General features: G+C 39.1%; 1 protein-coding gene and 1 long non-coding RNA gene across 3 annotated transcripts in view; one reads left to right on the top strand and one right to left on the bottom strand.

The window, feature by feature from the left end:
• LOC126355149 (uncharacterized) overlaps positions 1 to 22,144 on the top strand; it is a 30,041-nt gene extending 7,897 nt beyond the window's left edge. The window contains exons 3-4 of one of the 2 annotated variants that reach the window (XR_007565465.1): positions 13,474 to 13,548; positions 21,781 to 22,144. This is a non-coding gene — a long non-coding RNA (uncharacterized LOC126355149). The remainder of the gene's footprint in view (positions 1 to 13,473; positions 13,549 to 21,780) is intronic. The other variant, XR_007565464.1, reaches the window with a different exon arrangement.
• Positions 136 to 23,520, bottom strand: LOC126355148 (thymidylate synthase). The gene is made up of 4 exons (XM_050005343.1): positions 23,138 to 23,520; positions 22,430 to 22,609; positions 9,138 to 9,484; positions 136 to 3,313 (listed from the first exon to the last, which is right to left on the bottom strand). The coding sequence occupies exons 1-4, from the start codon at positions 23,415 to 23,417 to the stop codon at positions 3,104 to 3,106; spliced, it is 1,017 nt and encodes a 338-aa protein (XP_049861300.1). The 5' UTR covers positions 23,418 to 23,520; the 3' UTR covers positions 136 to 3,103.
• Positions 23,521 to 24,285: the final 765 nt, after the last annotated feature.

Genomic DNA, 24,285 nt, shown 5'->3' with positions numbered 1-24,285 from the left:
CCCACGACTATTAAATTTTCGTCACCCTTCACTACCTGAATAATTTCTTTTATTTCATCATACATTTCTTCAATTTCTTTATCATCTGCAGATCTAGTTGGCATATAAACTTTTACTACTGCAGTAGGCGTGGGCTTCGTATCTATCTTGGCCACAATAATGCGTTAACTATGCTGTTTGTAGTAGCTTACCCACATTCCTATTTTCCTATTCATTATTAAACCTACTCCTGCATTACCCCTATTTTATTTTGTGTTTATAACCCTGTAGTCACCTGACCAGAAGTCTTGTTCCTCCTGCCACCGAACTTCACTAATTCCCACTATATCTAACTTTAACCTATCCACTTCGCTTTTTAAATTTTCTAACCTACCAGCCTGATTAAGGGATCTGACATTCCACACTCCAATCCGTAGAACGTCAGTTTTGTTTCTTATGATAACGACATCCTCTTGAGTAGTCCCCGCCCGGAGATCCGGATGGGGGACTATTTTACTTCCGGAAAATTTTACCCTAGAGGATGCCATTGTCATTTAACAATACAGTAAAGCAGCATGCCCTCAGGAAAAATTACGACCGCAGTTTCCCCTTGCTTTCAGCCATTTGCAGTACCAGCATAGCAAGGCTGTTTTGGTTAGTGTTACAAGGCCAGATCATTCGATCATCCAGACTGTTGCCCTTGCAACTACTGAAAAGGCTACTGCCCCCCTTCAGGAACCACATGTTTGTCTGGGCTCTCAACAGATACCCCTCCGTTGTAGTTGCACCTACGGTACGGCTATCTGTATCGCTGAGGCACGGAAGCCTCCCCACCAACGTCAAGGTCCATGGTTCACGAGGGGGCAACACTCCAGGGCTACTGAAATTTCCACCTGTCTAGATGCTCAAGGTAGTTTCCCCCACTCCCATAACCCTCCATCACACCTGTCTGCTGGAGTCGAAATCTTGCCGTTTCACTGCCTCACCCTGTAATTCTGTGAATGTACATCTGGAATATAGCATTCTGTCAAAGTTAAGCAGGACAATGGGAAAACTGGTGATGAATATGGCACAAGAGATGAAGTAGTAGTGAGCCGTGTCAAACCAGTCAGAACAATGGTGACCTTTAAGTTCAAAGTTTATTCTACCAGCAGCATTTGGAATTTTATACCTGAAAGTTAAGAATGGACCTGATATTCTATCTCTTGCAAAGACTTTGGCTGGAACATTCTGTCTACCCAATTAACTACTGTTACTCAAAGTACAGCCATTTAGGTTAACAAAAATATTTAAAACATTGCACTTATGTCTAACAGTGGAAGATCCAGGTTGGAATGTAATAGTATTATGAAAATGAAACTTGCTACTCACTGTACAGCAAAAATGCTGTCAAGACAGTGAGTAGCAACTTTCCTTTTGATAACATTGTAACACTTATTGTCCACAATTAAGGAATCTACATCAAAAAACTATGTAAAACATGGTAATTATGTGTGCACTAAATCATGCTGTAGCAGGATGTTTGGTTTATGAATATATATTTCTTGTAAAAAGGAATGTACACACACGAAGTATTGGGGCCTAAATCCATTGACTTTATTCTCTCAATCCATTGCTTCCAATATCCTTTCATCTGGCCTAGAATGCTGCAACCTCAGAAATTTCCACGTGGCAAATAACATCAATGAACCTCCCCTTTGCTCACTTGCTTTCCATGGAGAACTTCTTAATTATCAGGGGGCAGGCAACAGACAAACACAAACAAACAAAATTGTCAGAAATACAAACTTCTAGAATCTTATAAGCAACAAAGCTATTACAGAACTGGGCTGGGAATAAAATAAACTTATCACACGAGGCACAGTCGATGGTGGTAAATCAGCATGTGAAAATACAGTAATTTATAGTGAAACAACAATAACACCCAAGATACAAAAAGCCAGGAAACAGAAGTAGAACCGAAGTGCAGATGACACTGACTGGTACAAATAGAAAATCTACAAAACAGCAGTTGAGATGACAAAGAAAACAATAAAAACCACACTACCAAATGGAACATAATCAGATAGCTAAAAAAATCTACTGATAAAGTGGTAGCAGGAGAACACATACATAAAAGTAGGTTGTATTTATCCAAGCTTTCGGAGCCAGTGGCTCCTTCTGGAAGAAGAGTTGGAGGAAAAGGACCGAAGATGATTAGGGAAAGGAGTCGGTTTCTCGAAACTCACCCTGAACTGTTAGTCAAGGCAGACTTACTGGATGGGATAGTCTTTCCTTATTCCCTGACCCATGGTTCTGGGTGACTTTTCTGAAATCTACAGCCTTTTCCTAGTCTCTCCAGTCTTTTTCCTTCACCTCTCTTCCCTCCCATTCAATCAAGCCACTGGCTCTGAAAGCTTGCAGAAGTATAACCTTTTGTGTGTGTTTTCTCTAGCCACTGCTTGAGGAGCAGATCTGTTATCTATCTAACTACGCTATATTCCAGAAAAAATATTTTCATTGTCACACTACCAAATGGGAAGGATATAACTGCAAGAGTTTCGTATTACAGCTATAACTGGGTTCATTGGGTGCTGGTCTGAAGTGTAAAACGACAAGTAGATAGCAACAGAAGATGTCAAGTACATTTAAAATGTGGTTAAGATCAAGTTTCACTGGCACTGCTAAGAGACTCCAAAAATAGCATATGAGGAAGCAGGTGTACTTTCTTCATGACTGCCATGTGTATGTAATAGATGAAAAGCACTCTGACTGCTGATCTATAACCTTTATCATCTCACAGATGACTCTCAGACTGATGAAGTCAGTCGTACCAGAGACAAGCTTGAAAATACAATAGCTGCAGATGTACATTAAGATATCCAACAGGGTGATCACATACAGTCAAAAGTGTGGCGAGATATTACAATTAAAATGTGTATTTATTATATATTTGTTTTTATTTTCAGTGAAACAGTGTACGCAAAATCTTAAAATATATTGTTTCTATAAATAACACTTAATAGTACAACTAAAAGTTATAATTATCAAATACATATGTATAAAATTTTCACAATCTTTGGTTCTTACACTGGAAAGATTAAAATACTGAAGAATATAAATGTTAGAAAGCTCGGCTGACTTTCTATACTGCCATTTCCATCTCAATTTTGGGATGAGGATTATAATTCTGAAGCTCAAAATCTTCTAGCTTGAATTCTTCAATGTCGGCGACTTGACGTTTTATTACCAGCTTAGGGAAAGGACGAGGCTCACGCTTTATCTGCACTTTCAGTGCCTCAATGTGGTTCAAGTAGACGTGTGTATCACCAGTAGTGTGTATAAACTCACCAGGCTGTAAAAGATGTGAAAAGTTCCATAGTACCAGGTTATTGAGTAGAGCAACAGATTACACTTACTTCACTTTAAAGAACCATTACATGACTTTTCAACTAATTCTATGCTGAAACTTCCTGGCAGATCAAAACTGTGTGCCCGACCGAGACTCTAACTCGGGACCTTTGCCTTTCGCCGGCCGCGGTGGTCTCGCGGTTCTAGGCGCGCAGTCCAGAACCGTGTGACTGCTACGGTCGCAGGTTCGAATCCTGCCTCGGGCATGGATGTGTGTGATGTCCTTAGGTTAGTTAGGTTTAAGTAGTTCTAACTTCTAGGGGACTGATGACCACAGCAGTTGAGTCCCATAGTGCTCAGAGCCATTTGAACCATTTGAACCTTTGCCTTTCGCGGGCAAGTGGTCTACCATCTGAGCTACCGAAGCACGACTCATGCCAGGTACTCACAGCTTCACTTCTGCCAGTATCTCGTCTCCTACCTTGGAAACTTTACAGAAGCTCTCCTTCCCATTCTGGAAACATCCCCCAGGCTGTGGCTAAGCCATGTCTCCACGGTATCCTTTCTTTCAGGAGTGCTAGTTCTGCAAGGTTCGCAGGAGAGCTTCTGTAAAGTTTGGAAGGTAGGAGATGAGATACTGGCAAAAGTAAAGCTGTGAGTACAGGGCGTGAGTCGTGCTTCGGTAGCTCAGATGGTAGAGCACTTGCCCGCGAAAGGCAAAGGTCCCGAGTTCGAGTTTTAATCTGCCAGAAAGTTTCATATCAGCGCACACTCCGCTGCAGAGTGAAAATCTCATTTTGGTAATTCTATGCTTACGTAAAATATCAATGCTGCAATGACTTAAGATGCAATTTATATTAAGTCTTAAGGGACAAAATTATATACTTGTTTCTTCAGCTTATGTAAGCCATAGAGCATATACCAGACTATTCAAAGCACTCATTACCTTCCAAATTATTAGCCAGATTGATATAAAAATGCATTAGCATAAAATCAGCGAGATGTTACATGATACAACAAACACATTATCACAGATCATCTGGTCAGCAGAAAAGATGTAGGAGCAATCAGCCTGTCTTGAAATATGAAGAGCCTCGTTGTTTGTTATGGTGACAAACTACACACAATATACATTTATTGCACTCTACAGACTTTAATAGTAACTTGTTAACACATCCACTTCACCTCACCCCTTCTGTAATAAACATCCAAATGCATTAAGCATCATACACTCAGCCATTCAGCTGAATAACATCTCCTTTCCAGCAATGTATAGCTATGATATTCATTATCTTATTTACCAGAGACTTATGACTAAGTCATCAGCTGCGGTAACTTACAAATAGTGTCACATATTGCAACTTGTGTTAATTTGTATGAAAACTGCAATGCGCGGGAAGAATGGCCCCCAAAATTCCAAACTCAGATCATACGTAGAAGAGTGTAACAACAACAAGTGATGAAGTTTGCAAATGTTACAGTATCAGTATGTGAGTAATTACCAACAGGATGTCATAATTTGTCTCAAGTTGAACATACAGTAAACACCATTGTTTGTGTGCTAAGAAAAATACAACATTTTTCCGACACATCCCGTCTCAGCCTCTCTAAGAAAGACAGTGGCATCTGTACCAGTTCCCACACTCCTACCCTCCACATGCTCCCAACCACCCAGGATGCCCCATTGTGGGCAGTTACTGTGCACCCATTGAGAGAATCTTTGCTCTCATAGATCAACACCTTCAACCTATTACTCACAACCTACTCTTCCACATAAAAGACGCCAACCATTTCCTTTAGCTCTCCACAGTTCCTATTCCTTTACTACACGACACTGCTCGTCACTAGTGATGCCACCTCCCTTTATGCTATTATCCCAAATGCCCACAGCCTTACCGCTATTGAACATTACCTTTCCCAAAACCTGACATATTCCAAACCAACTAACTCCCTCCTAGTCACCATGACCAACTATATCCTCAGCCATAATTACTTGTCCTTTGAAGTCATCACCTACGAACAAATCCAGGGTTTGGCTATGGGCAACCACACAGCACCATCCCACACCAACCTAATCATGGGCCATCCCAAAGGAATCCTTCCTAAACTCCTAGAACCCCAAACCCCTCATCTGGTTCAGATTCACTGATGACACCTTTGTGATCTGGGACACACCATCCACATTCCTCTAGAACCTCAACACCTTCTCCCTCCATTTGCTTCACCTGGTCCTACTCGACCTACCAAGCCATCTTCCTTGATGTTGACCACCTCAAAGATGGCTGTATCAGTACCTCTGTCCATATAAAACCTACCAACCACCAGCAATACCTCCACTTCCACAGCTGCCACCAATTCCACTCCAAGAAGTCCCTTCCATACAATCTAGCCATCCATGACCATCGAGACTGTAGTAACGAGCAATCCCTCTCAAAATATCCCAAGGGTCTCACTGAGGCCTTTACAGGTTGTAATTATCCTCCCCACCTTGTACAAAAATGGACCTCCCATGCCTTATCTTTCCAGTCACCCAACACCTCCCAAAGTCCCACCATCTGGCCACAGAGGAGCATTCATAAGTCACTCAGTACCACCCACGACTGTAGCAACTCAATTACATTCTCTGCCAGGGTTTCGACTACCTCTCCTCATCCCCTGAAATGATGACTGTACTACCTACTATCCCTCCCACAGTGGTAGTCCACCGCCCACCCAACCTACACAATATCCTCGTCCATCCCTACAAAAGCCCTGCTCCCAGCTCCTTGCCTCAAGGCTAAAATCCTTGTAATAGACCTAGTTGCAAAACCAGTTCCATACATCCTCCCACCACTACCTACTCCAGTCCGGTCACAAACATCACTTATCCCGTCAAAGGCAGAGCTACATGTAAAACAGTCACGTGATCTACAAGCTAAGCTGTGACCACTGCGATGCATTCTGAATGGGAACGACATCCAACAAGCTGGCTGTCCACATGAATGGCCACTGAAACTGTGGCTAAGAAGCAACTGGACCACCCTGTTCTGAGCACATCGCCCAGCACAACATTCTTCATTTCAATGACTGCTTCACAGACTGTGCCATCTAGAGCTTTTCTCAGTTTCACAAGTGGGAACTCTCCTTGCAACATATCCTATGTTCGCATAACCCTCCTGGCCTCAACCTTCATCAGTCATTGTCCTTACCCATCTAGGCCCCTTGCCTGTTCCCATTCCAGCACTACATAGCCCTCTATTCCACAACTGCACCCAGACTTACTTCTTTTCTGGTAAGCCCCCTCTCTCTTTCCCACCCTCCATCTAACCTCCTGACTGCACCTAGCTATCCTACTCTCCACTTTGTCCCTGTAGGCTCCCACTAGCAGAACTTTACCATCCCCCACCCCTAACCTGCTATTCCTCCCCCTCCCCACCCCAGCCTCCTCCTCACCCCATTCAGTTGCATCTCCCATAATGCACTGCTGCTCGCTGTCTGGTTCCAGCTGCAAGTGACTGTGGTCTTTCTTTTCTTAGCAGATGCACTGGGTTCTGAGCCCACAGCCGAATTTACTGTCTTGTTCACTATGTGCACACATTTCAAATGAACCTGTGATAGTAGTTGTGTCCTCTTCTTCAAAAAGAGGATTTTCATCAATGTCTTCTTCATCTGTGATTTGATCAACATCTGGTGGAATGTAAGTGCAATGAAAGCTGTCTGCAACCTCAAAGTTCTTCGTCTTCATGCAATGTAAGTTTTGCAGCAGACAGGATTTTGCATAATAATCAGACATTTCTAATCAAGCAGAAACCCCTGAATGAACTGTCTGCATTCATTCATAGCAGAGCTGTGGTAAATTACCATTCAATTCGTAACACACAAAAGTAAATAAAATGCAAAACTTTAATGAAACTGATTTAACAGTAGGGAATATTTGGTCACAATTATTGTTCCAGCTGTAAACACACCTCTTATCAATAAAGTTCAAACTGAAGCTCAAATGTAGAGATGTATATGCCTACAAATATCTTGGTTAAGACTCATTTTAGAATGACACCTAAGTTATAAAACCACATTAATCCTCAGTCCCCTATTTTTGTTTGATGTTCTGCACGTAAACCAACCGAACTGAGTGAATATCTTTCAAACAACGCCTAACCGTAATAAACTGTTCAGATGACAACGGAATACCAATATATCACTGAGGTAGAATACAGCAGCCACGTTTTAAAAGTATACTCACCAGTCCCAAAGTTGTGCAAATGCAACATAATTGTAAAACAGTAGTTTGAAGTCTAAAATTAACCCTGTAAACAGTAATATAGTATGATAACAAGATTGAAAGAAGTTCACTGTATACAATTCATTTAATAATCATCATGTGCTAATTAGGAAAGAAAATGAAAACTTTTGCAATTAAATACACAAATTTATCTGGAAGTTTGAAAAATACAAAGTGGCCAACATTACTTTCAGTGATTCATTTAAAATGCCTGAACTAGCTATTTCAGATGTCTTGATTTTTGAATAAAGAAAGTAGAAGTTTTGTGCAACTCATTTTATATAAAAAGATTATGAATGAAATGTTGTGTTAATGCAACTTTGGGCCTTAACGAGTTAAGTTTAGCATTTAGTTTTAACAGTCATCAAAAAGAACAATACATAACAAAAATTAAAGCTCTATTTTGGATTGTAAATCTTGCAAACAACTTCCATAAAAAAGTCTCTTTCCTCACTTACATTCAAACAAATAGGAGTTACACACGTTTTTTGCACCGTTTTGTTCCATGTAGAGAATACCTTGTAGCCACCATGTCCCTTCCATAGTAGGAGTGTATGCATCTGCACCTGGATTTTTGAAAGTACTCCTATGATTCCCAGTTATGTGCATAAAGCAATCAGAAAGGTACTTGTACGATAGGATGCAATGTGAAATTACTGTTTTTCATCACATTCACAAGAACATAGTCTATCCTTTAGTCAACAACTTCAAAGAAACACTTCTTGCTTCCTCTCTCCACACTGCCCAACATCTATTGGCTAGGAATACAATTATTACCTCTTCTGAACTTTCTCTTGTGAAATGTATTCATCAATCTGTACAATATGAACAACATCTCCAAGTTTGTTGCCACTCTTCATACAGTACACAACCCAAACTTCACATCAAAAGTGGCACCAATTGAAAATAGAATGATTTGATAAATCCAGCTGCTCAACAATAAAAGTGGCCCTACTTTGTTTCACCCAAAAGTAAGTTTACTTTAATATGTTCCCTATCATCAGGCCACTTCCCACATACAAAATTTTTTGCCAAATATTATTTCGACAAATTTGAGAAGTTTTCCTGCACACCAGCACCTCCATGTTTCAGGACTGGAAGCTTTGCAGATGCTGAACATTACATAATACGTAACCTGTTTTTTGCAATGAAATCTATTCATAAACAATTGTTCTATCTTGCCCTGCAAATTAAAGCAAATTAATACGAAACAATAGCCCAATAAATTGGGTCGTATTCTGAGGTACATAGAACACAAATACAGAACATGAAAATCTGTAACCAACCTTATTATCCATTATCAACAGATCAATTATCATCAAGCTTTAGCTCTCCACATCAAAAACATTATTAATGAAATCTTGTCTTACATCTAATCAAGTAATCTGAACAGGCAATTTTCACTGACTACCATATAGTATCACCCAAATGGTTAGTAGCAATGGAAAAGAATTAGTAAAAGAAAAATTGCAAACAGATGCACGCCACAGAAGAGCCTGGTACAGTGTAAGTGCACTTTAGCACAACTTCCTATTATCCCAAAAGTTGGGAAAACAAAGAATCTTACCTTCAAGTTGGTGACAGCAGCTAACATGCATGTCAACAGAGCATAGCTGGCAACATTAAATGGCACCCCAAGTCCCATATCTGCTGACCTCTGATACAGCTGACATGACAACTCCCCATTTGCTACATAAAACTGGACCAAGCAATGGCAAGGGGGCAGTGCCATTAAGCCCAAGTCTGGGGGGTTCCATGCACTCATGATAATACGGCGGTCATCTGGATTTGAACGTAGCATGTTTATTACTTGCTGGAGTTGATCAACACCTTTTCCTTCATAGTTTGCATGTGGTCCTTTATAGCCTGCCCCAAAGTGGCGCCACTGAAAACCATATACTGGACCCAGGTCACCTGCAAATTAAAATGATAGTAAAAATGTAGAGTTTAAGATCATTTGTGATTAATTCAGTCTCATGCATGGGAAAAAGATTGGGGGGAAAGGAAAAGTGAGAATCACACAAATAGTATCCAGAAACTGGTTCTGTTGTAACCCAAACCACGAACATGCTGGAAGAAATTAAAACTGTTTGACTGTACATTCTTTTTAAAAATTATCAGATGATGTTGGCATCATCTTATTGTTTCTACAAAGAATACAGCAAAATCATGTCACTCTGTTTCAGCATGATTGTGGGACACACTAACCAACCATTGTCATTGTAGTCAGCTCAAAAATTGGTTTAGCAGCTATCCATGTTTATCTATCCCATTGAAGTCTTCACATCTACAGAAAGATACTGCACCCAACATCCATTTACTGCAGTAAGACTTTAGTCTGTCTCCCTTTACAGTTTTTACTTCCCACACTTCCTTCCCATTACTAAATCAAATACCCCCTCAATGCTTTATGATGTGCCCTACCATCCTGTTCCTTTGTTTAGCCCTCTAGCTCTTCACTAGTTACTCTATCACCACCTAATTTTTGGCATTCTTGTCTAACACAACACTTCTAAAGTTTCCACTCTTCTTTTGTATGCACTGTTTTTGCTCATATAAGGCAAGACTACAGACAAATACCTTCAGGAAATACTTACCTACACTTAAATGTATGTATGGTAACACTTACCTTTCTCAGAAAAACATGTCTAGATAATGTAAATCTGCATTCTAAACCACCTCCTATGATCAATTGTTTTAATCCCCAAATAAAACTAACCTACTACTTTCATCTTCTCAATTCCTAATCTGTCGTCTCAATCATTGACTGATTTAATTCATCTACACTTAATTCTTTTTATGTCTACATTATACAAGACACTCTTTCAAGGCACCATCCATTCCTATCTTTGAAATACTTTGGCATCATCAGTGAACTTCAAAGTGTTTAATTCTTCTCTCTAATTTTATTTCTTCCTATTGTCTGCTTGATTTCCTTTAGTATTTGTTCAGTGTACAGAATGAACAACATAAGGAATAGGTTACAATCCACTATCACTTCTTAATTACAGCCTCCCTTTGATTTCATTCACCTCTTAACAATAATAATTTTTCTTTTAAAATTTTAGATAACTTTTTTCTCCCTGTATTTTATCGTGATAACTTCAAAATTTTGTCTCACTCAACATTATCAATAGCCTTTTCTAAATATACAAGTATGGATTTTAGATTCTTCAATCAATCATCTAAAGTAAGCTGTAGCGTCAGTACTGCCTACCATGTTCTTACATTTCTCCTGACACCTATATGGTCTTTCCTTAGATCTGCTTCCACCACTTATTCCAATATTGTGTTAACTTGTGTCAGTAGTTTTCATCTATGACAGGCCGTATGGTAAGATACATGTCAGCATTTGCCTTCTCTAGTGCTTGGAAATTACATTTTTCTCCAATCCTGGATGAAACAGTTCAGTCATGGTCAAGTGTTCCACAGATCTTAATTATGCTGAAGGAAATATGTTTGTCTACTATAAGTGTCTTTTCAACTTAGTCCTTCCAACACTGTCAAATTCTTCTCTCAAAACTGTATAAGGAATCATTATCATCCACTTCCTCTTCTCTTTCCATAACACCGACATGTAGTTTTCCCCGTGTCTATATTCCTACCATCTTTCAGCCTTCTCTACTTAGTGTTGGGTTGTCATCTGAGAACCACCTTTTCACATAGCTACTTCTTCCAAAGGTTTGTTTAGTTTTTTTCCATAATCAGCATCTACCTCTCTTACAGTTGCATGCTTCCACAGTTTTGAATTTCTTGTAACCTATCTCTACTTATTAAGCTATGGTTTTATAATTTCCAAAGTAGAAAACTTTAAAAATTTTGTCACTTTCATGTTACACTATAGGATTGTAATAGCATCTACAGATCTATTTACCAAACAATACTCATTCCACTAAGTACATACAAGAAGAGAAACTGAAGTGTGAAAAGGAAATAGCACTTAGCTTAATCTCTCCTCTCCCCATTAGCCACGAAAAACTGTAAAACTGACTTTCTTATATGCACAGCAAAGGTACGACAATTAATGTGAATCAGTTGCCACACAGAAGACCGTAATACTGAATCCATCTTTCTATGGCGTGAGAGGTGATCTACATCTACATCCATACTCCACAAGCCACCTGATGGTGTGTGGTGGAGGGTAGGGGGATTTGTTGGACAAGCATCTTGTTCATGTAGACTCTTATTTTCAGGTCATCTGTTTTTATATTTGTCAGACTTCCCACACGACCATTGCAGTGACACTGCATGATTTCCACCTTTCGGCTCTGGTTTGTCACATCTTTATCGCTGGTGACACAGTGGCCAACCTCTGCACATAACTTCATCTGTCCACACAGACGAATGTGCAGTTTGTGATTTGAGCTGATATGATATGCAAAAATTCAGGTTACAGAACCAATGGTCTGGTGTTAAGTCTCTGACCAGTCCTCATTCATCTGGTTGGGTATGTCAATTCGTCATCAGAGAACGGCAAGTGAACATTACCTCCAATAGGACTATGCTGAGTGAAGTGCTATTGTCAATAAACCAACCACTGTGTTCGTGACAATTTAACCATTTTTATGCTTAATGTTGTGAAACATGAACCAGCCAAAGCTTTACTCCTTCAAGACACAATGCAATCAGCATCTTTCTCTACATATCCATTATTTTTAAATCTGTCTTTTCTACTTCAGCCACAGATCTGTGGAATAAACAACAGTTAATGGTGTCAAAACCAAACCTTTGCTGCACTTAAGAGAATACTGAAGTTTCCCTATCAGTGTATCCCACTGTCCTGCCCAATGGTGGCCCCAGACCAGCTAACTTTCTCTCAATTTTATTTTATCGTGGCAGCTGCCATATACTTGTAATTCCCACATTTTATAAGAATGATATATTGTGAGAAATGTATTTAGCAGCAACTGGATAGAGGCAAGAGGCCTGGAAGCTCAAGCTTCATCACAAACTAAATGCATTTATAATGTATCATGAACTATACTTCTTGATGTGCCCATGAATTTTACACACCATTTACTCCAAGGATCCTCAGACATTCAGAACATGCCTAATCTGCAGTGTTCATATCACCACATTTAAATTACATCATCATGTAACATGCACTCTTGTACAAATAGGGCAAAATTGCCATTAACTTCATTCAGTTCTGTCTGTACACACATTTTTTAAATGTTTTTACCAGAAATTCTTGTAAATGGACAGAACAGGTGTCTTATATTCATCATGACTGAACAGCCTTATTTGCAAAGGTACACTCAAAAATCGTAATGATTGTTAAAAGGTGTCACCTCCAGCTCCCTCCACTTCAAGTCACGAAATAAACTGTGCTTTTGAGCCAAGCTTGCAAAACAGCCATTCTTGTTGTCACTCAAAAACAACAGAATAAACTTGACAAATCTAGGAGATCCTACCATCAGTGTGTAAAAGTCAGTGGTTTGTGGCAACATACTACTCCTATAGGCCCCAATTAACAATGGACTCTTTCCTGGATACTAAAGGCACACAACATGGGCAATTTCCAGACCGCACACACAGAGGCCATGAGAAAAATAAACATAGTTGTTGGACTCATTTTAAATAATTATAAAAAATGTATTGAATTTTTTTTCTGCACCAAATGAATACATATACCCATCTGTCACACACATTAGGACAGAAGTTCAGAGATTAATCTGTCAAATTCCCAACGGAGATGAAAGTTATAAGTGGAAGTCATTTATTTAAAAATGGCATTGAAATATACCTCCTAAATAAGGTTTTCTTACTGAAATCAGTATATAGGTAAATTTTAAAATGTAGATCATACTTCATATTTTAACATAAGTTCACTATGTAATGTTTTTTTACCTGAATCATACATGTGTGTGTTGTGCATAATACTAATGGTTTATTTTCCTCAGAACATTGTCTCACTTGTCATGGAGCAATGCTGACTAAGTTCTTGAGACAGACAAAGGGAGACAGACATAACAGAGGTGAGGCAATATGGTCACTGTCTGAAGTTACCTGTAAGTATGTGTGGCATCTACAGTGACACGTTTTGAGTGATGCTATGAACAGCACACAATCATTTTCCATGTTATCAAGCTTACTAGTTCCAAGTGCATACAAGAAATATTTACTACAAAGCACACAATGAAGGGTGTACATCAGTTAAGGCACTGGAGTTTCTACGCTGTGGGCAACAATTCTGATTTTACACACTTGCCAGCTCAGTCAGTATAACACTTGCCCACAATTGGAAGAAGTCTTGAGTTTTAATCTCAGCCCAGCACACAGTCCCCTGAAGCATTAAGATGGCAAATCTTGACAGCATCTGTCCTAATATTTTAAAGAAGGGTTTAACAATTGTATGCTTTGGTCTATGTACTTCAGAAAGAGGTGCTTTAGATATGTTGCCAAGTACTATACACTGCTACATCTGAAGATTCTGTCAGTAGTTGGCTCGAAATGTTTCCAACAGCAAACAAATTCTCTTTTTTAAGAGAAAATTAATTTCCTAATACCCTTGGAAGAAGTTAGCATGACATGAAATCAAATTCTTATGCCACCTATTTGCAAATATAATTCAACAATTTTTCTTTGCAGTTGATTTGCAGATGCACTCAGATGACTATCAATATGCATAATCATGACAGATTTTGATGAAATTTTGTGTGAACACTTACACATGTTCCCAATGAAATGTTGGTAAAGTTTTACTTTTGCCTATTTAATACTAGGAGACAGATAGGTATTTGTTTGACTCCATAGACCAGCTATCAATAGTGTTACTGTGAGATTTTGGCAACTTTGGCACATTTCCCATAATATTTTCTTGACTGGTACAAAACTATATCTTTTAGTGTTTTGCACTCTCTTGTGCAAAATAACAACAAAAAATTTCCTGAGTCATTTGAATATGGATAATCTGAAGTGAAGTCAGCCAAACAAATATATGAAAAAAAAGCAAAGTTAGCTTTTTATATCTCTGGAAGTAACTGCAGCATAATCTGAAACTTTGCATGCAATGACATACCAATACAAGATCTTAGAATACGAAATTTCACTCTCCTAATCTTTTCCAATAGTTTATGAATTGAGTACAAAGTTGACAATATGTCAAAAAATTTGAAAAATGGCTATTTTGGCACACATTTGCAATATATATATATATATATATATATATAAGACACTTCCACATGGGAAAAAATAAATTAAAAACAAAGAATCCAAGACTTACCAAGCGGGAAAGTGCCAGTAGACAGGCACAATAAAATAACACCAACACACACACAAAATTACGAGCTTTCGCAACCGACAGGACGGAGCAACCGCCGGTTGCGAAAGCTCGTAATTTGTGTGTGTGTGTGTGTGTGTGTGTGTGTGTGTGTGTGTGTGTGTGTGTGTGTGTGTGTGTGTGTGTTATTTTATTGTGCCTGTCTACCAGCACTTTCCCCGCTTGGTAAGTCTTGGACTGTTTGTTTTTAATATATATATTAAAAGATTTACTGTCCCCCTAAGGTAATTCTTTCCGCTCCCGGGATTGGAATGACTCCTTACCCTCTCCCTTAAAACCCACATCCTTTCGTCTTTCCCTCTTTCCTGAAGAAGCAACCGTCAGTTGCGAAAGCTAGAAATTCTGTGTGTGTGTTTTATTTATTGTGCCTATCTACCGGCACTTTCCCGCTTGGTAAGTCTTGGAATCTTTGTTTTTAATATACTCATTTCCAGCCTTGCCTTTCAATCTTTCTTGAAAAACCTTAATCCTACTCCCAACATCACCACAACCGAAGCCCAGGCTATCCGTGATCTGAAAGCTGACCGATTCATCATCATTCTTCCGACTGACAAGGGTTCCATGACCGTGATACTTGATCGTCGAGAGTATGTGGCTGAGGGACTGCGTCAGCTTTCAGACAACTCTACATACAAAGTTTGCCAAGGTAATCCCATTCCTGATGTCCAGGCAGAGTTTCAAGGAATCCTGGAACCTTAGGCCCCCTACAAAACCTTTCACCTGACTATCAAACTCCTGACCCCACCAACACCTCTCACTCCCACCTTCTACCTACTTCCTAAAATTCACAAACCCAAACATCCCGGCTGCCCCATTGTAGCTGGTTACCAAGCCCCCACAAAACGTATCTTACCAACTGACCTGCCTACACTGTGACACTTTCTCTGTGGGAATGACCAGCAACAAACTGTCCATTCGCATGAATGGACACAGGCAGACAGTGTTTGTTGGTAACGAGGATCACCCTGTGGCCAAACACGCCTTGGTGCACGGCCAGCACATCTTGGCACAGTGTTACACAGTCCGGGTTATCTGGATACATCCCACTAACACCAACCAGTCAGAACTCCAGAGATGGGAACTTTCAGTTCATTATATCCTCTCTTCTCATTATCCGCCAGGCTCTGCTAATTTCTAATTTCAAGTTGCCGCCGTTCATACTTCACCCGTCTTTCAACAACATCTTTGCCTCTGTACTTGCACCTCGACTGATATCTCTGCCCAAACTCTCTGCCTTTACAAATGTCTGCTTGTGTCTGTATGTGCAGACGGATGTGTGCGCGCACATACCTGTCCTTTTCCCCCCCTTAAGGTAAGTCTTTCCGCTCCCGGGATTGGAATGACTCCTTACCCTCTCCCTTAAAACCCACACCCTTTCGCCTTTCCCTCTCCTTCCGTCTTTCATGAAGAAAGAGCCGTTGGTTGCGAAAGCTTGAATTTTGTGTGTATGTTTGTGTGTCTATCTACCTGCCAGCACTTGTTTGGTAAGTCACGTCATCTTTGTTTTTAGATATGTTTTTCCCAAGTGTAATGTTTCCCTCTATTATATTCATATATAAATAAAAAATCTACAAACTCTCTTAAACCATTTTGCTTAGAAAGACCATGTCCTAAACGACCTAAAAAACTGTTTGGTTTTGAATGTGAGCATGCACGGCCCTACAAAAGAACGACAACATGGAGGTACATTGAAAATTGACCTATATTCTGCTGATACTCAAATCTCTCTCTTTTATTATTTTCTATAACTATTCAATACTCCCTGTGGAAGATAGTATCAAAAGTCGTGATTAGTAGGAAAATGAGCATGAGTCAGAAAAACAAAAAGATAGCAGTCGTTTTCCTTTTTTTTTTTTTTTTAACCTCAACAGCATTCTGCTCTATGAAATTCTTTTCATAATAAATGAAATAAGGAGTCAAACATAACAGGTTTTTTGTGGCTCCAATAATTTGATGTAATATCATTTGAAAAATGTAATTTTTTTGCATTCTGTCTTATCAAAATTTCTTCGCAAACAATCCTATCAGCAGTATATTACAGAGTAAATAACTGAAACCTATAAAAAATTCAAGCAACTTTATGTTAACACAACACTGGATTCTTAGAAGAGATCTTTTCTAGCTTTGGGCCCGTACTTATAGAAATGTATCATCAGCTTGGGATCCTGATGATCACGCTTGGGAACCTATGTAAAGACATCTGCCCCTGGCTGCTGCTGCTGCACACAGCAATCCGGTGTGGCTCCTATGGCCATGGGGCTGCTGGTTTTCTGACTTTAAAAGGAACTTGCAATGGTTAAGCCATCATTCACCATACCAACACATGTATACAATTTTTGAAGTGTACACAAATGTCCCATATTAACCACAAACTATGCTAGCACTAAATACCCTATACACTGAACCAGAATCAAACTAACACATCAATAGGTTTACACAATAAAAAGGCACATTAAGAGTTCTCTGTAACATGAATCCATTTCAAAAAATGTCAGGAAGACTGCTGTGAAATTCACAAAAATTTACACAATGTGGCAGTGGCATAAAACCTACAGGCTACTTATATGAAGTGTGCTGATGCTGTTTTGCAACAATTCTTTCTACCACAATCTCCTCTGCCTAGGTACTGCACTGTTAGAGTGTGAGGTTCATAACCGGTTTGATTCTGTAGTGACAGCAGAAAAACAGACTAAAATAAGTCACCATGAGTCATGACAAAAGAAACCTTTTTTTTGCTTTTTCAAGCTGTCTCTCACTTCCTTGTCATTTGACTGGACTGATTTCCCCAGGGAGTACTAAACAATTATAGGACATAATAAAAAGACATATTGAATCTGAGGAATATAGGCTGATTTTCAATGCACCTCCAACCTTGCCATTATTTTTTATGACATTATAAGCTCTCATTGCAAAACTAAATATAATCTGTAGATGGTTTAGAATGTAGCCTTTCTAATGAAAATAGCTCAAAAGAATTAGCTGGAGACATTTTTTGAAAGTGGTCCAAAAATTTCCATCTCTGGCTTTTCAGAAAAATAGTCAACTTTGGCTTCAATTTGTATACCATTGGAAAGCTGTAAGACTGAAATTTTACATTCTGAGACCTTGAATTAATGAGGTTTCAGATGTATCCCACAATTACTTCTAGAGACATAAAAATTATAAGTTCGCATTTTTTTAACTTCTGTCTCTTTGTCTGACTGTGCGTCAAATTTTCCACTTGCAGATCACTCAGGATATCTGTTTCATTATTTTGCTTAAGATAAAAATAATAAAGAATGCTCCTTTTCCACATTTGCTGCACATGACTCTGGTGGCAACAGCCATTATACTTAAAAATCTCATACCCATAAATGTTTTGAAACTTTTTCCCCCCCCCACAATGAACCATACGATCTACATCTACATTGCTACTCTGCAAATCACAAAAGTGCCTGGCAGAGGGTTCATCAAACCACCTTCACAATAATTCTTTATTATTCCACTCTCTAACAGCAAGCAGAAAAAAAACTAATGCCTACATCTTTCCATGCGAACTCCGGTTTTCCTTGTTTTATGATGATCATTTCTCCCTATGAGGTTGGTGCCAACAAAGTATTGTAGCATTCGGAGGAAAAAGTTGGTAGCTGAAATTTCATATGAAGATCCCACCACAACAAGAAATGCCTTTGTTTTAATGACATCCCCTCCAAATCTTTAAGTGCATGACACACTCGCCCCTATTTCTGGATAATGCTTAACAGGCTGCCTTCTTTTAACATTCTCGATGCACTCCTTTAAGACTATCTAGTAAGGACTCCACACCACACAACTATGCACCAAAAGAAGACAGACAAATGTAGTGCAGGCAGTTTCTTTAGTAGATCTATTGCATTTTTTATTGTTCTGTCAATAAAACACAGGCTTTGGTTCTCCTTCCCCACGACATTATCTGTGTGTTACTTCCAATTTAAGTAGTTTGTGACTGTAATTCCTAGGTATTTAGTTGAATTTAAGTCCTTGACATTTCATTATGTAACCATAGTTTAATTCCTATTAGCACTCATGTGGATGACATCACACTGGATAGATGCCAATTTTCGTACTATACAGATATCTTACCCAAATCATTTTGCAATTGGCTTTGATCTTATGGTGACTCTGCTCAATGATGAACAACAGCATTACCTGCAAGCAACCTGAGATAGCTGCTCAAATTGTCTCCTAATTTTTTTTATATAGATAAGGAACAGCAGAGGGGTATAGCACTACCTTGGCAAATGTCAGAAATCACTTCTGTTTTATTTGATCACTTTCTGTCAGATGTTACGAACTGTGACCTCTCTGACAGGAAACCATGGATCCAATCATACAACTGGAATGATATTCCATAAGCACACAACTTGATTACGAGCCACTTGTGATGTACAATGTCAAAAGCTGTCTGGAAATCTAGAAACACCAAATCAATTTAAATCACTTGTCGATAGCATCCAACACCATGTGAGTAGAGAGCTAGTTGTGCCTCTTAAGAACGATGTTTTCTAAATCCGTGATGACTGTGTTCATAAAACATTCTATTGGAGTAATTCATAATATTCTAACACAATATACGTTCCAAAATCCTGCTGCATATCGACGTTAACGATATGGGCCTGTAATTTAGTGGATTACTCCTACTGGCTTTCTTGAATATTGTCATTATCTGTGCAACATTCCGGTCTTTGGATACTGGTCCTTCATTGAGTGAACAGTTGTATATGATTGGTAAATAAGGAGATATTGCATCATCATACTCAAGAACCACTGTCATCATTAGCATTTCCACCATTATTGCACAAACAAGACATTGATTGTATCTTCCCACTAACATACTTTGCATATGACCAAAATCTCTCTGGATTTTCTGCCAGGTTTCAAGGCAGTTTCAATGTGGAAACTTATTATAAGTATCTCGCATTGAAGTATGTGCTGAATTTTGAGCTTCTGTGAAATAACGCCATCTCGGGGATTTCGCATTCCCCTCCTCTCCCTGCAACAATGTTCTGACCCATTTTGTGTACAAGTGGGGCATCAGCTCCATTGTTTGCTAGTTTATTTGGTATAAATCTATCAACTGCTGCCAATACTCTATTTCTGAATTTAAGCCACATCCAGTCTACACTTACATTGCTGATTTGGAAGGAGTGGAAATTGTCACTCAGGAAGGTCTCAAGCAAATTTTTATCTGTTTTTCTGAAAAGATATATTTTTCTTTTATTTTTGGTTGATTTGGGAGTCACAATATTCTGTCTCACTATCACAATCCTGTGTTCACTAATCCCAGTATCCGTTTTGATGCTCCTTATTAGTACAGGATTATTTGCTGCTAAGAGGTCAAGCATGTTTTCACAACTCTTTACTGTTTGGATGGACTCTAGCACTAACTCCTCTAAATAACTTTCAGAGAATGCATTTAGCACAATTTTGGATAATGTTATATGCATACCTCTGGATTTAAACATGTATTTCCCCCAACATATCATGGGTAAATTGAAGTCAGCACCATCTATAATTGTATGAGTTGGGTATGTGCCTGAAGGTAACTGAAGTTTTCTTTGAATCTTTCTCCAATGTTATCACCTTAGTTGGAAGGTCAGTACAAGGATCAAATTAGTATTTTATTTCAGTGGCCAAGAATGGCCTCTATCCATACTAACTCACAGGAACTATCTACTTCAATTCTGCTACAAGATAACTCCTTGTAACAGCAACGAACTCATCACCACGAATGTATTTAGTCTATTTTTTCTGAACACCATCAGCTCCTAAGCAAAAATTTTGGCTGAACTTTTCCAGATTAAGCCAGGTTTCAGCGCCAGTAACTATTTGAGTATCAGTGCTTTCTATTAGTGCTTGGAGCTCTGGTAATTTCCCAACACAGCTAGGACACTTTACAAGAGTTATATTGTTTTATAGGTCTACGAAGACCTACTTCTTCCTGTGTTTGACCTGCATCATTTGAGACTACAGCCCCTTTTGTGTTTTTCCCTAACCTAAAAAGTCCCACGTCGCACAGGCCCCACTACCGTTGTAGATGCCTCCTGCATGTAATGGACCACTGACCTATTCAGCGGAATTTGAAACCCAACCTCCCTATGACGCAAGTCAAGGAATCTCCAACCTACAAAGCCTCAGAACTGCCTCAGATTCAGATCCTCCACTCTGCTCTGTACCAGAGGTTCACAATCAGTCCTGTCAACTGCTTCAAATGGTGAGCTCTGCTTTCACCTCACAAACATGCCGTGCCTTTAACACTTCAGAAAGCCACTCAAAATTGGAGGAAATCTCTTCCAATCCAAAGCAACAATCATCATTGGTACTTGTGTGAGGCAACACCTGCAGTTGACTGCGTCCTGTGCTCTTCACGGCATCCAGAAGGACTCATTCCACATCTGGATTGACTCCAAGAGGTGCACACTGGCTTTCTTCCTTTCCTGTATTTTAGAAGTATTGACCCTGGTTGTTGAGACACTTTTCCCACTGAGACACAAGGTGGTCAACCACCTCATGGGTGAGTTTGCTTGGTTGTTTTGATCGCTTGGCGAAGGATGGTCAAGGTTTGCAAGCAACGCTAGGCACTCACTGCTGTCCGAAGCTGCAGGAAGTGAATCAGAAGGGAACCACCTTGATCAAAGAAGGTCAGCATAACCTTTCTGCGCTGATGTGGGCGACATCCAGCTGTATGTGCAGAACTGGTTAATATCACAGCCATGGGAATTTTATGAAACAGCCATTAACAGTCTTGTGTTACAGTGGGACAAGTGTCAACAGCCAGGGCCAATACCTCGAACATACACGTACTGTTTTCTGTAATTATACCTCCAGCTAATTTCTTTCTGAATGCTCCTTATACATCTTTCACGCAAGAAATATTTCTGTAGCTGCTACTTTATTTTGATTGTTTCAGGAAGCTGCATACCAATAAGCTGTTGAAGTGAGTCTATTAAAGAGCAATACATATTGTACAAGTTAAATCAAGTGTTAGTTGTGAGTGTCAAGAAGTTATGACCCCATCCACTGGCACGCAAGGATTGCATTCTACATACTGTTTTTGTGCATAATTAAGACGCAGATTTGTTTCCACCGTATATGTTCTGTGAGATGTACACCTTTTTAGAGCTGACTGGTCTATATGACTCTACAAAATGATCACAAGATGAATAAATGTAATTTTGTTTCACAGTCCACAAAGAGAGACCATTTTACCATATATTCAAACAAATATTTGTCAAAGACTTGTTTATTACCAAATATATGTTTTCTGAACTTCACCTGCAGTTGAAGTTTTTAAGTTGAAAAGTGCATAAAATATGGCAAAGTGTATTTCATTACGACATGAACATAAAGGTACACTACAGCACATCCTGTTACCACAACCTTTATTTGCCATTTATACTCACTGGCTTTACTACCTCACAATCAAATTATCACCTTCCAACCTAACCTAGGTCTCTGAGTGCAGTACAAACTTTACTGTTCACACAATTAAGATTTTAGGAGGGGGCTCAGAAAAAAAACTGTCACTGGTACTGTGTATACTTGTTACATTTACGTACCTTCTTCTCTGTCATGAAATCCTAAACTGTCGAGAAATTCCCTTGAGCTATTTCCATTCCAAATATTTATTCCCTTGGCTTGTAATTCTTTAGCATTGGTTGATCCACGTATGAACCACAAGAGCTCTTCAACAACAGCCCTCCAGAACACTCTTTTGGTGGTGAATAGTGGAAAAACACCTGTAAAGTCAAAATTACAGAATGTGAACCAAACAGAACTTAAAAAACATACTTCTAAACAGTGAGCAAAGCTTTGCCAACAATACAAAATGCTTGCAATAAGGAAATATTACCTTGTGCTATTTCTGATTCATACCACAGTGTGAAAATTCACAGCTGACAGTGTCTAACCAAACTACACTCAACATAGAAACAAAATTTCAAAATCCCATCTTGAGTTCTAGTTATAAGCCTCTGAATATGCAGTATTTCATTCTCAACGAACGATTGACGTGCAACGAGATGCAGGTTATACCTTAAGTCTCACATAAACTTGTCCTTCACGGTCACACATCGGTATTTTCGAGAAATAACTAGTGCACCTTACTAAAACATTTAACGCCTGTAAGTCGTTATCTGAATATCAGAGACCAGTCAAAGTATTCCGGTAATATGCAGTGACAAGTATACCAACAAATTTGATTATTAATTCCTTCACATTGCTTGTCACATGAAAGCTTAACTTAAAATTAACATAAAAATATTCACCTTCTCTCAATGAATATCGCATTTGGGCTCCAAAAAGCGACAATGTTCCAACACCAGTCCTATCACTCTTCTTGTTCCCATGCGAAATTATTCTTTCAATGTGTTTGAGATACTGATACTCTTCATGAACAGGAAGGGCACCATTTGTCTTCTCGAATGTCACATCTGTTCCATTTTCAGCCACATTTTTCAATGCAGTGTTTGAAATGTTATGTTTCCCTGCTGTTTCTTTCTTGCTTGGGCTACCATTCTGCAAGATGCAACACACAGTTTCACTCATGATTCCAAACTTCCAGAACAACACGTCGCAACATACACAGACTGCTTCTCGTACCGCCGGCGCCAAACTTCAAAATCTGAAGCAGGTTTGCCACATGCAACAAAAATGACAACACTTGGCTGTCACTCGAATGGCGTCACCGATGTTGTGTGTGCACAAACTCTTTGGATGGTTTTGCAGACAAACTGGATATGAATGATTTTCCAACTTCAAAATATGAGAAACTGAGATTAGCCCGCAAATGAAACTACTGAACAGCCGCTAAAAATCCTCAAATTTCTACATAATTCTGCTCATTTTGCTGGTTGCAAAAAGACTGTATATCTCTATCATGTAAGAATAAGAATAACACTCAGAAAATATTCTACAAAAATATTCTGACATAATAATAGTTTGATAAAATTACAAGAACATATTGATAGATGTGACAATGTAAGAGAAGACGTTCGGAAAAATGTAGCTGCATTTTCAGGTGCACTGAAAACTTGCATATTCTCTCTACCAGTTTTTTCAACTTCTAACAGCTAATTTGCATGTGGAAAAGCCCTTCTGACAATATGATCGACCTCTTGACTTGAAAACTTAAATAACTTATATGTTACATTGGCATGTCTAACAGATGATGGTACTGGCCCAACAGTAAATCTACTGTGAGTAGAAGTTGCTGCCAGTACTAGAACGTCAATTGACTCACCTACAGACGAATTAGTAGAAGTAAGCCAGCAGCATCCCATAGCAAAGAAGAGGCCACAAGCAATCCCCTCCCCCCCCCCCAAAAAAAGTGGCAGTAGCAACACCAACAGGTAATTTAGCTGCAATGTGCTGCAATGAGGCCAACACCGTCTGGAGACCCAAAACCAACATGTCA

This window comes from Schistocerca gregaria, chromosome 3 (assembly GCF_023897955.1).
Source record: "Schistocerca gregaria isolate iqSchGreg1 chromosome 3, iqSchGreg1.2, whole genome shotgun sequence".
Classification (NCBI taxonomy): Eukaryota; Metazoa; Arthropoda; class Insecta; order Orthoptera; family Acrididae; genus Schistocerca; species Schistocerca gregaria.
This window is presented reverse-complemented; position numbering and strand designations above follow the sequence as displayed.

Excerpts from the sequence above, each read along its gene's own strand:
- LOC126355148 (XM_050005343.1), bottom strand. The coding sequence starts at position 23,417 with ATGAGTGAAACTGTGTGTTGCATCTTGCAGAATGGTAGCCCAAGCAAG. Across the intron at positions 22,610-23,137 it reads GCGATATTCATTGAGAGAAG|GTGTTTTTCCACTATTCACC; the intron begins GTGAATATTTTT and ends TTGACTTTACAG. Across the intron at positions 3,314-9,137 it reads CTGCTGTCACCAACTTGAAG|CCTGGTGAGTTTATACACAC; the intron begins GTAAGATTCTTT and ends CATCTTTTACAG.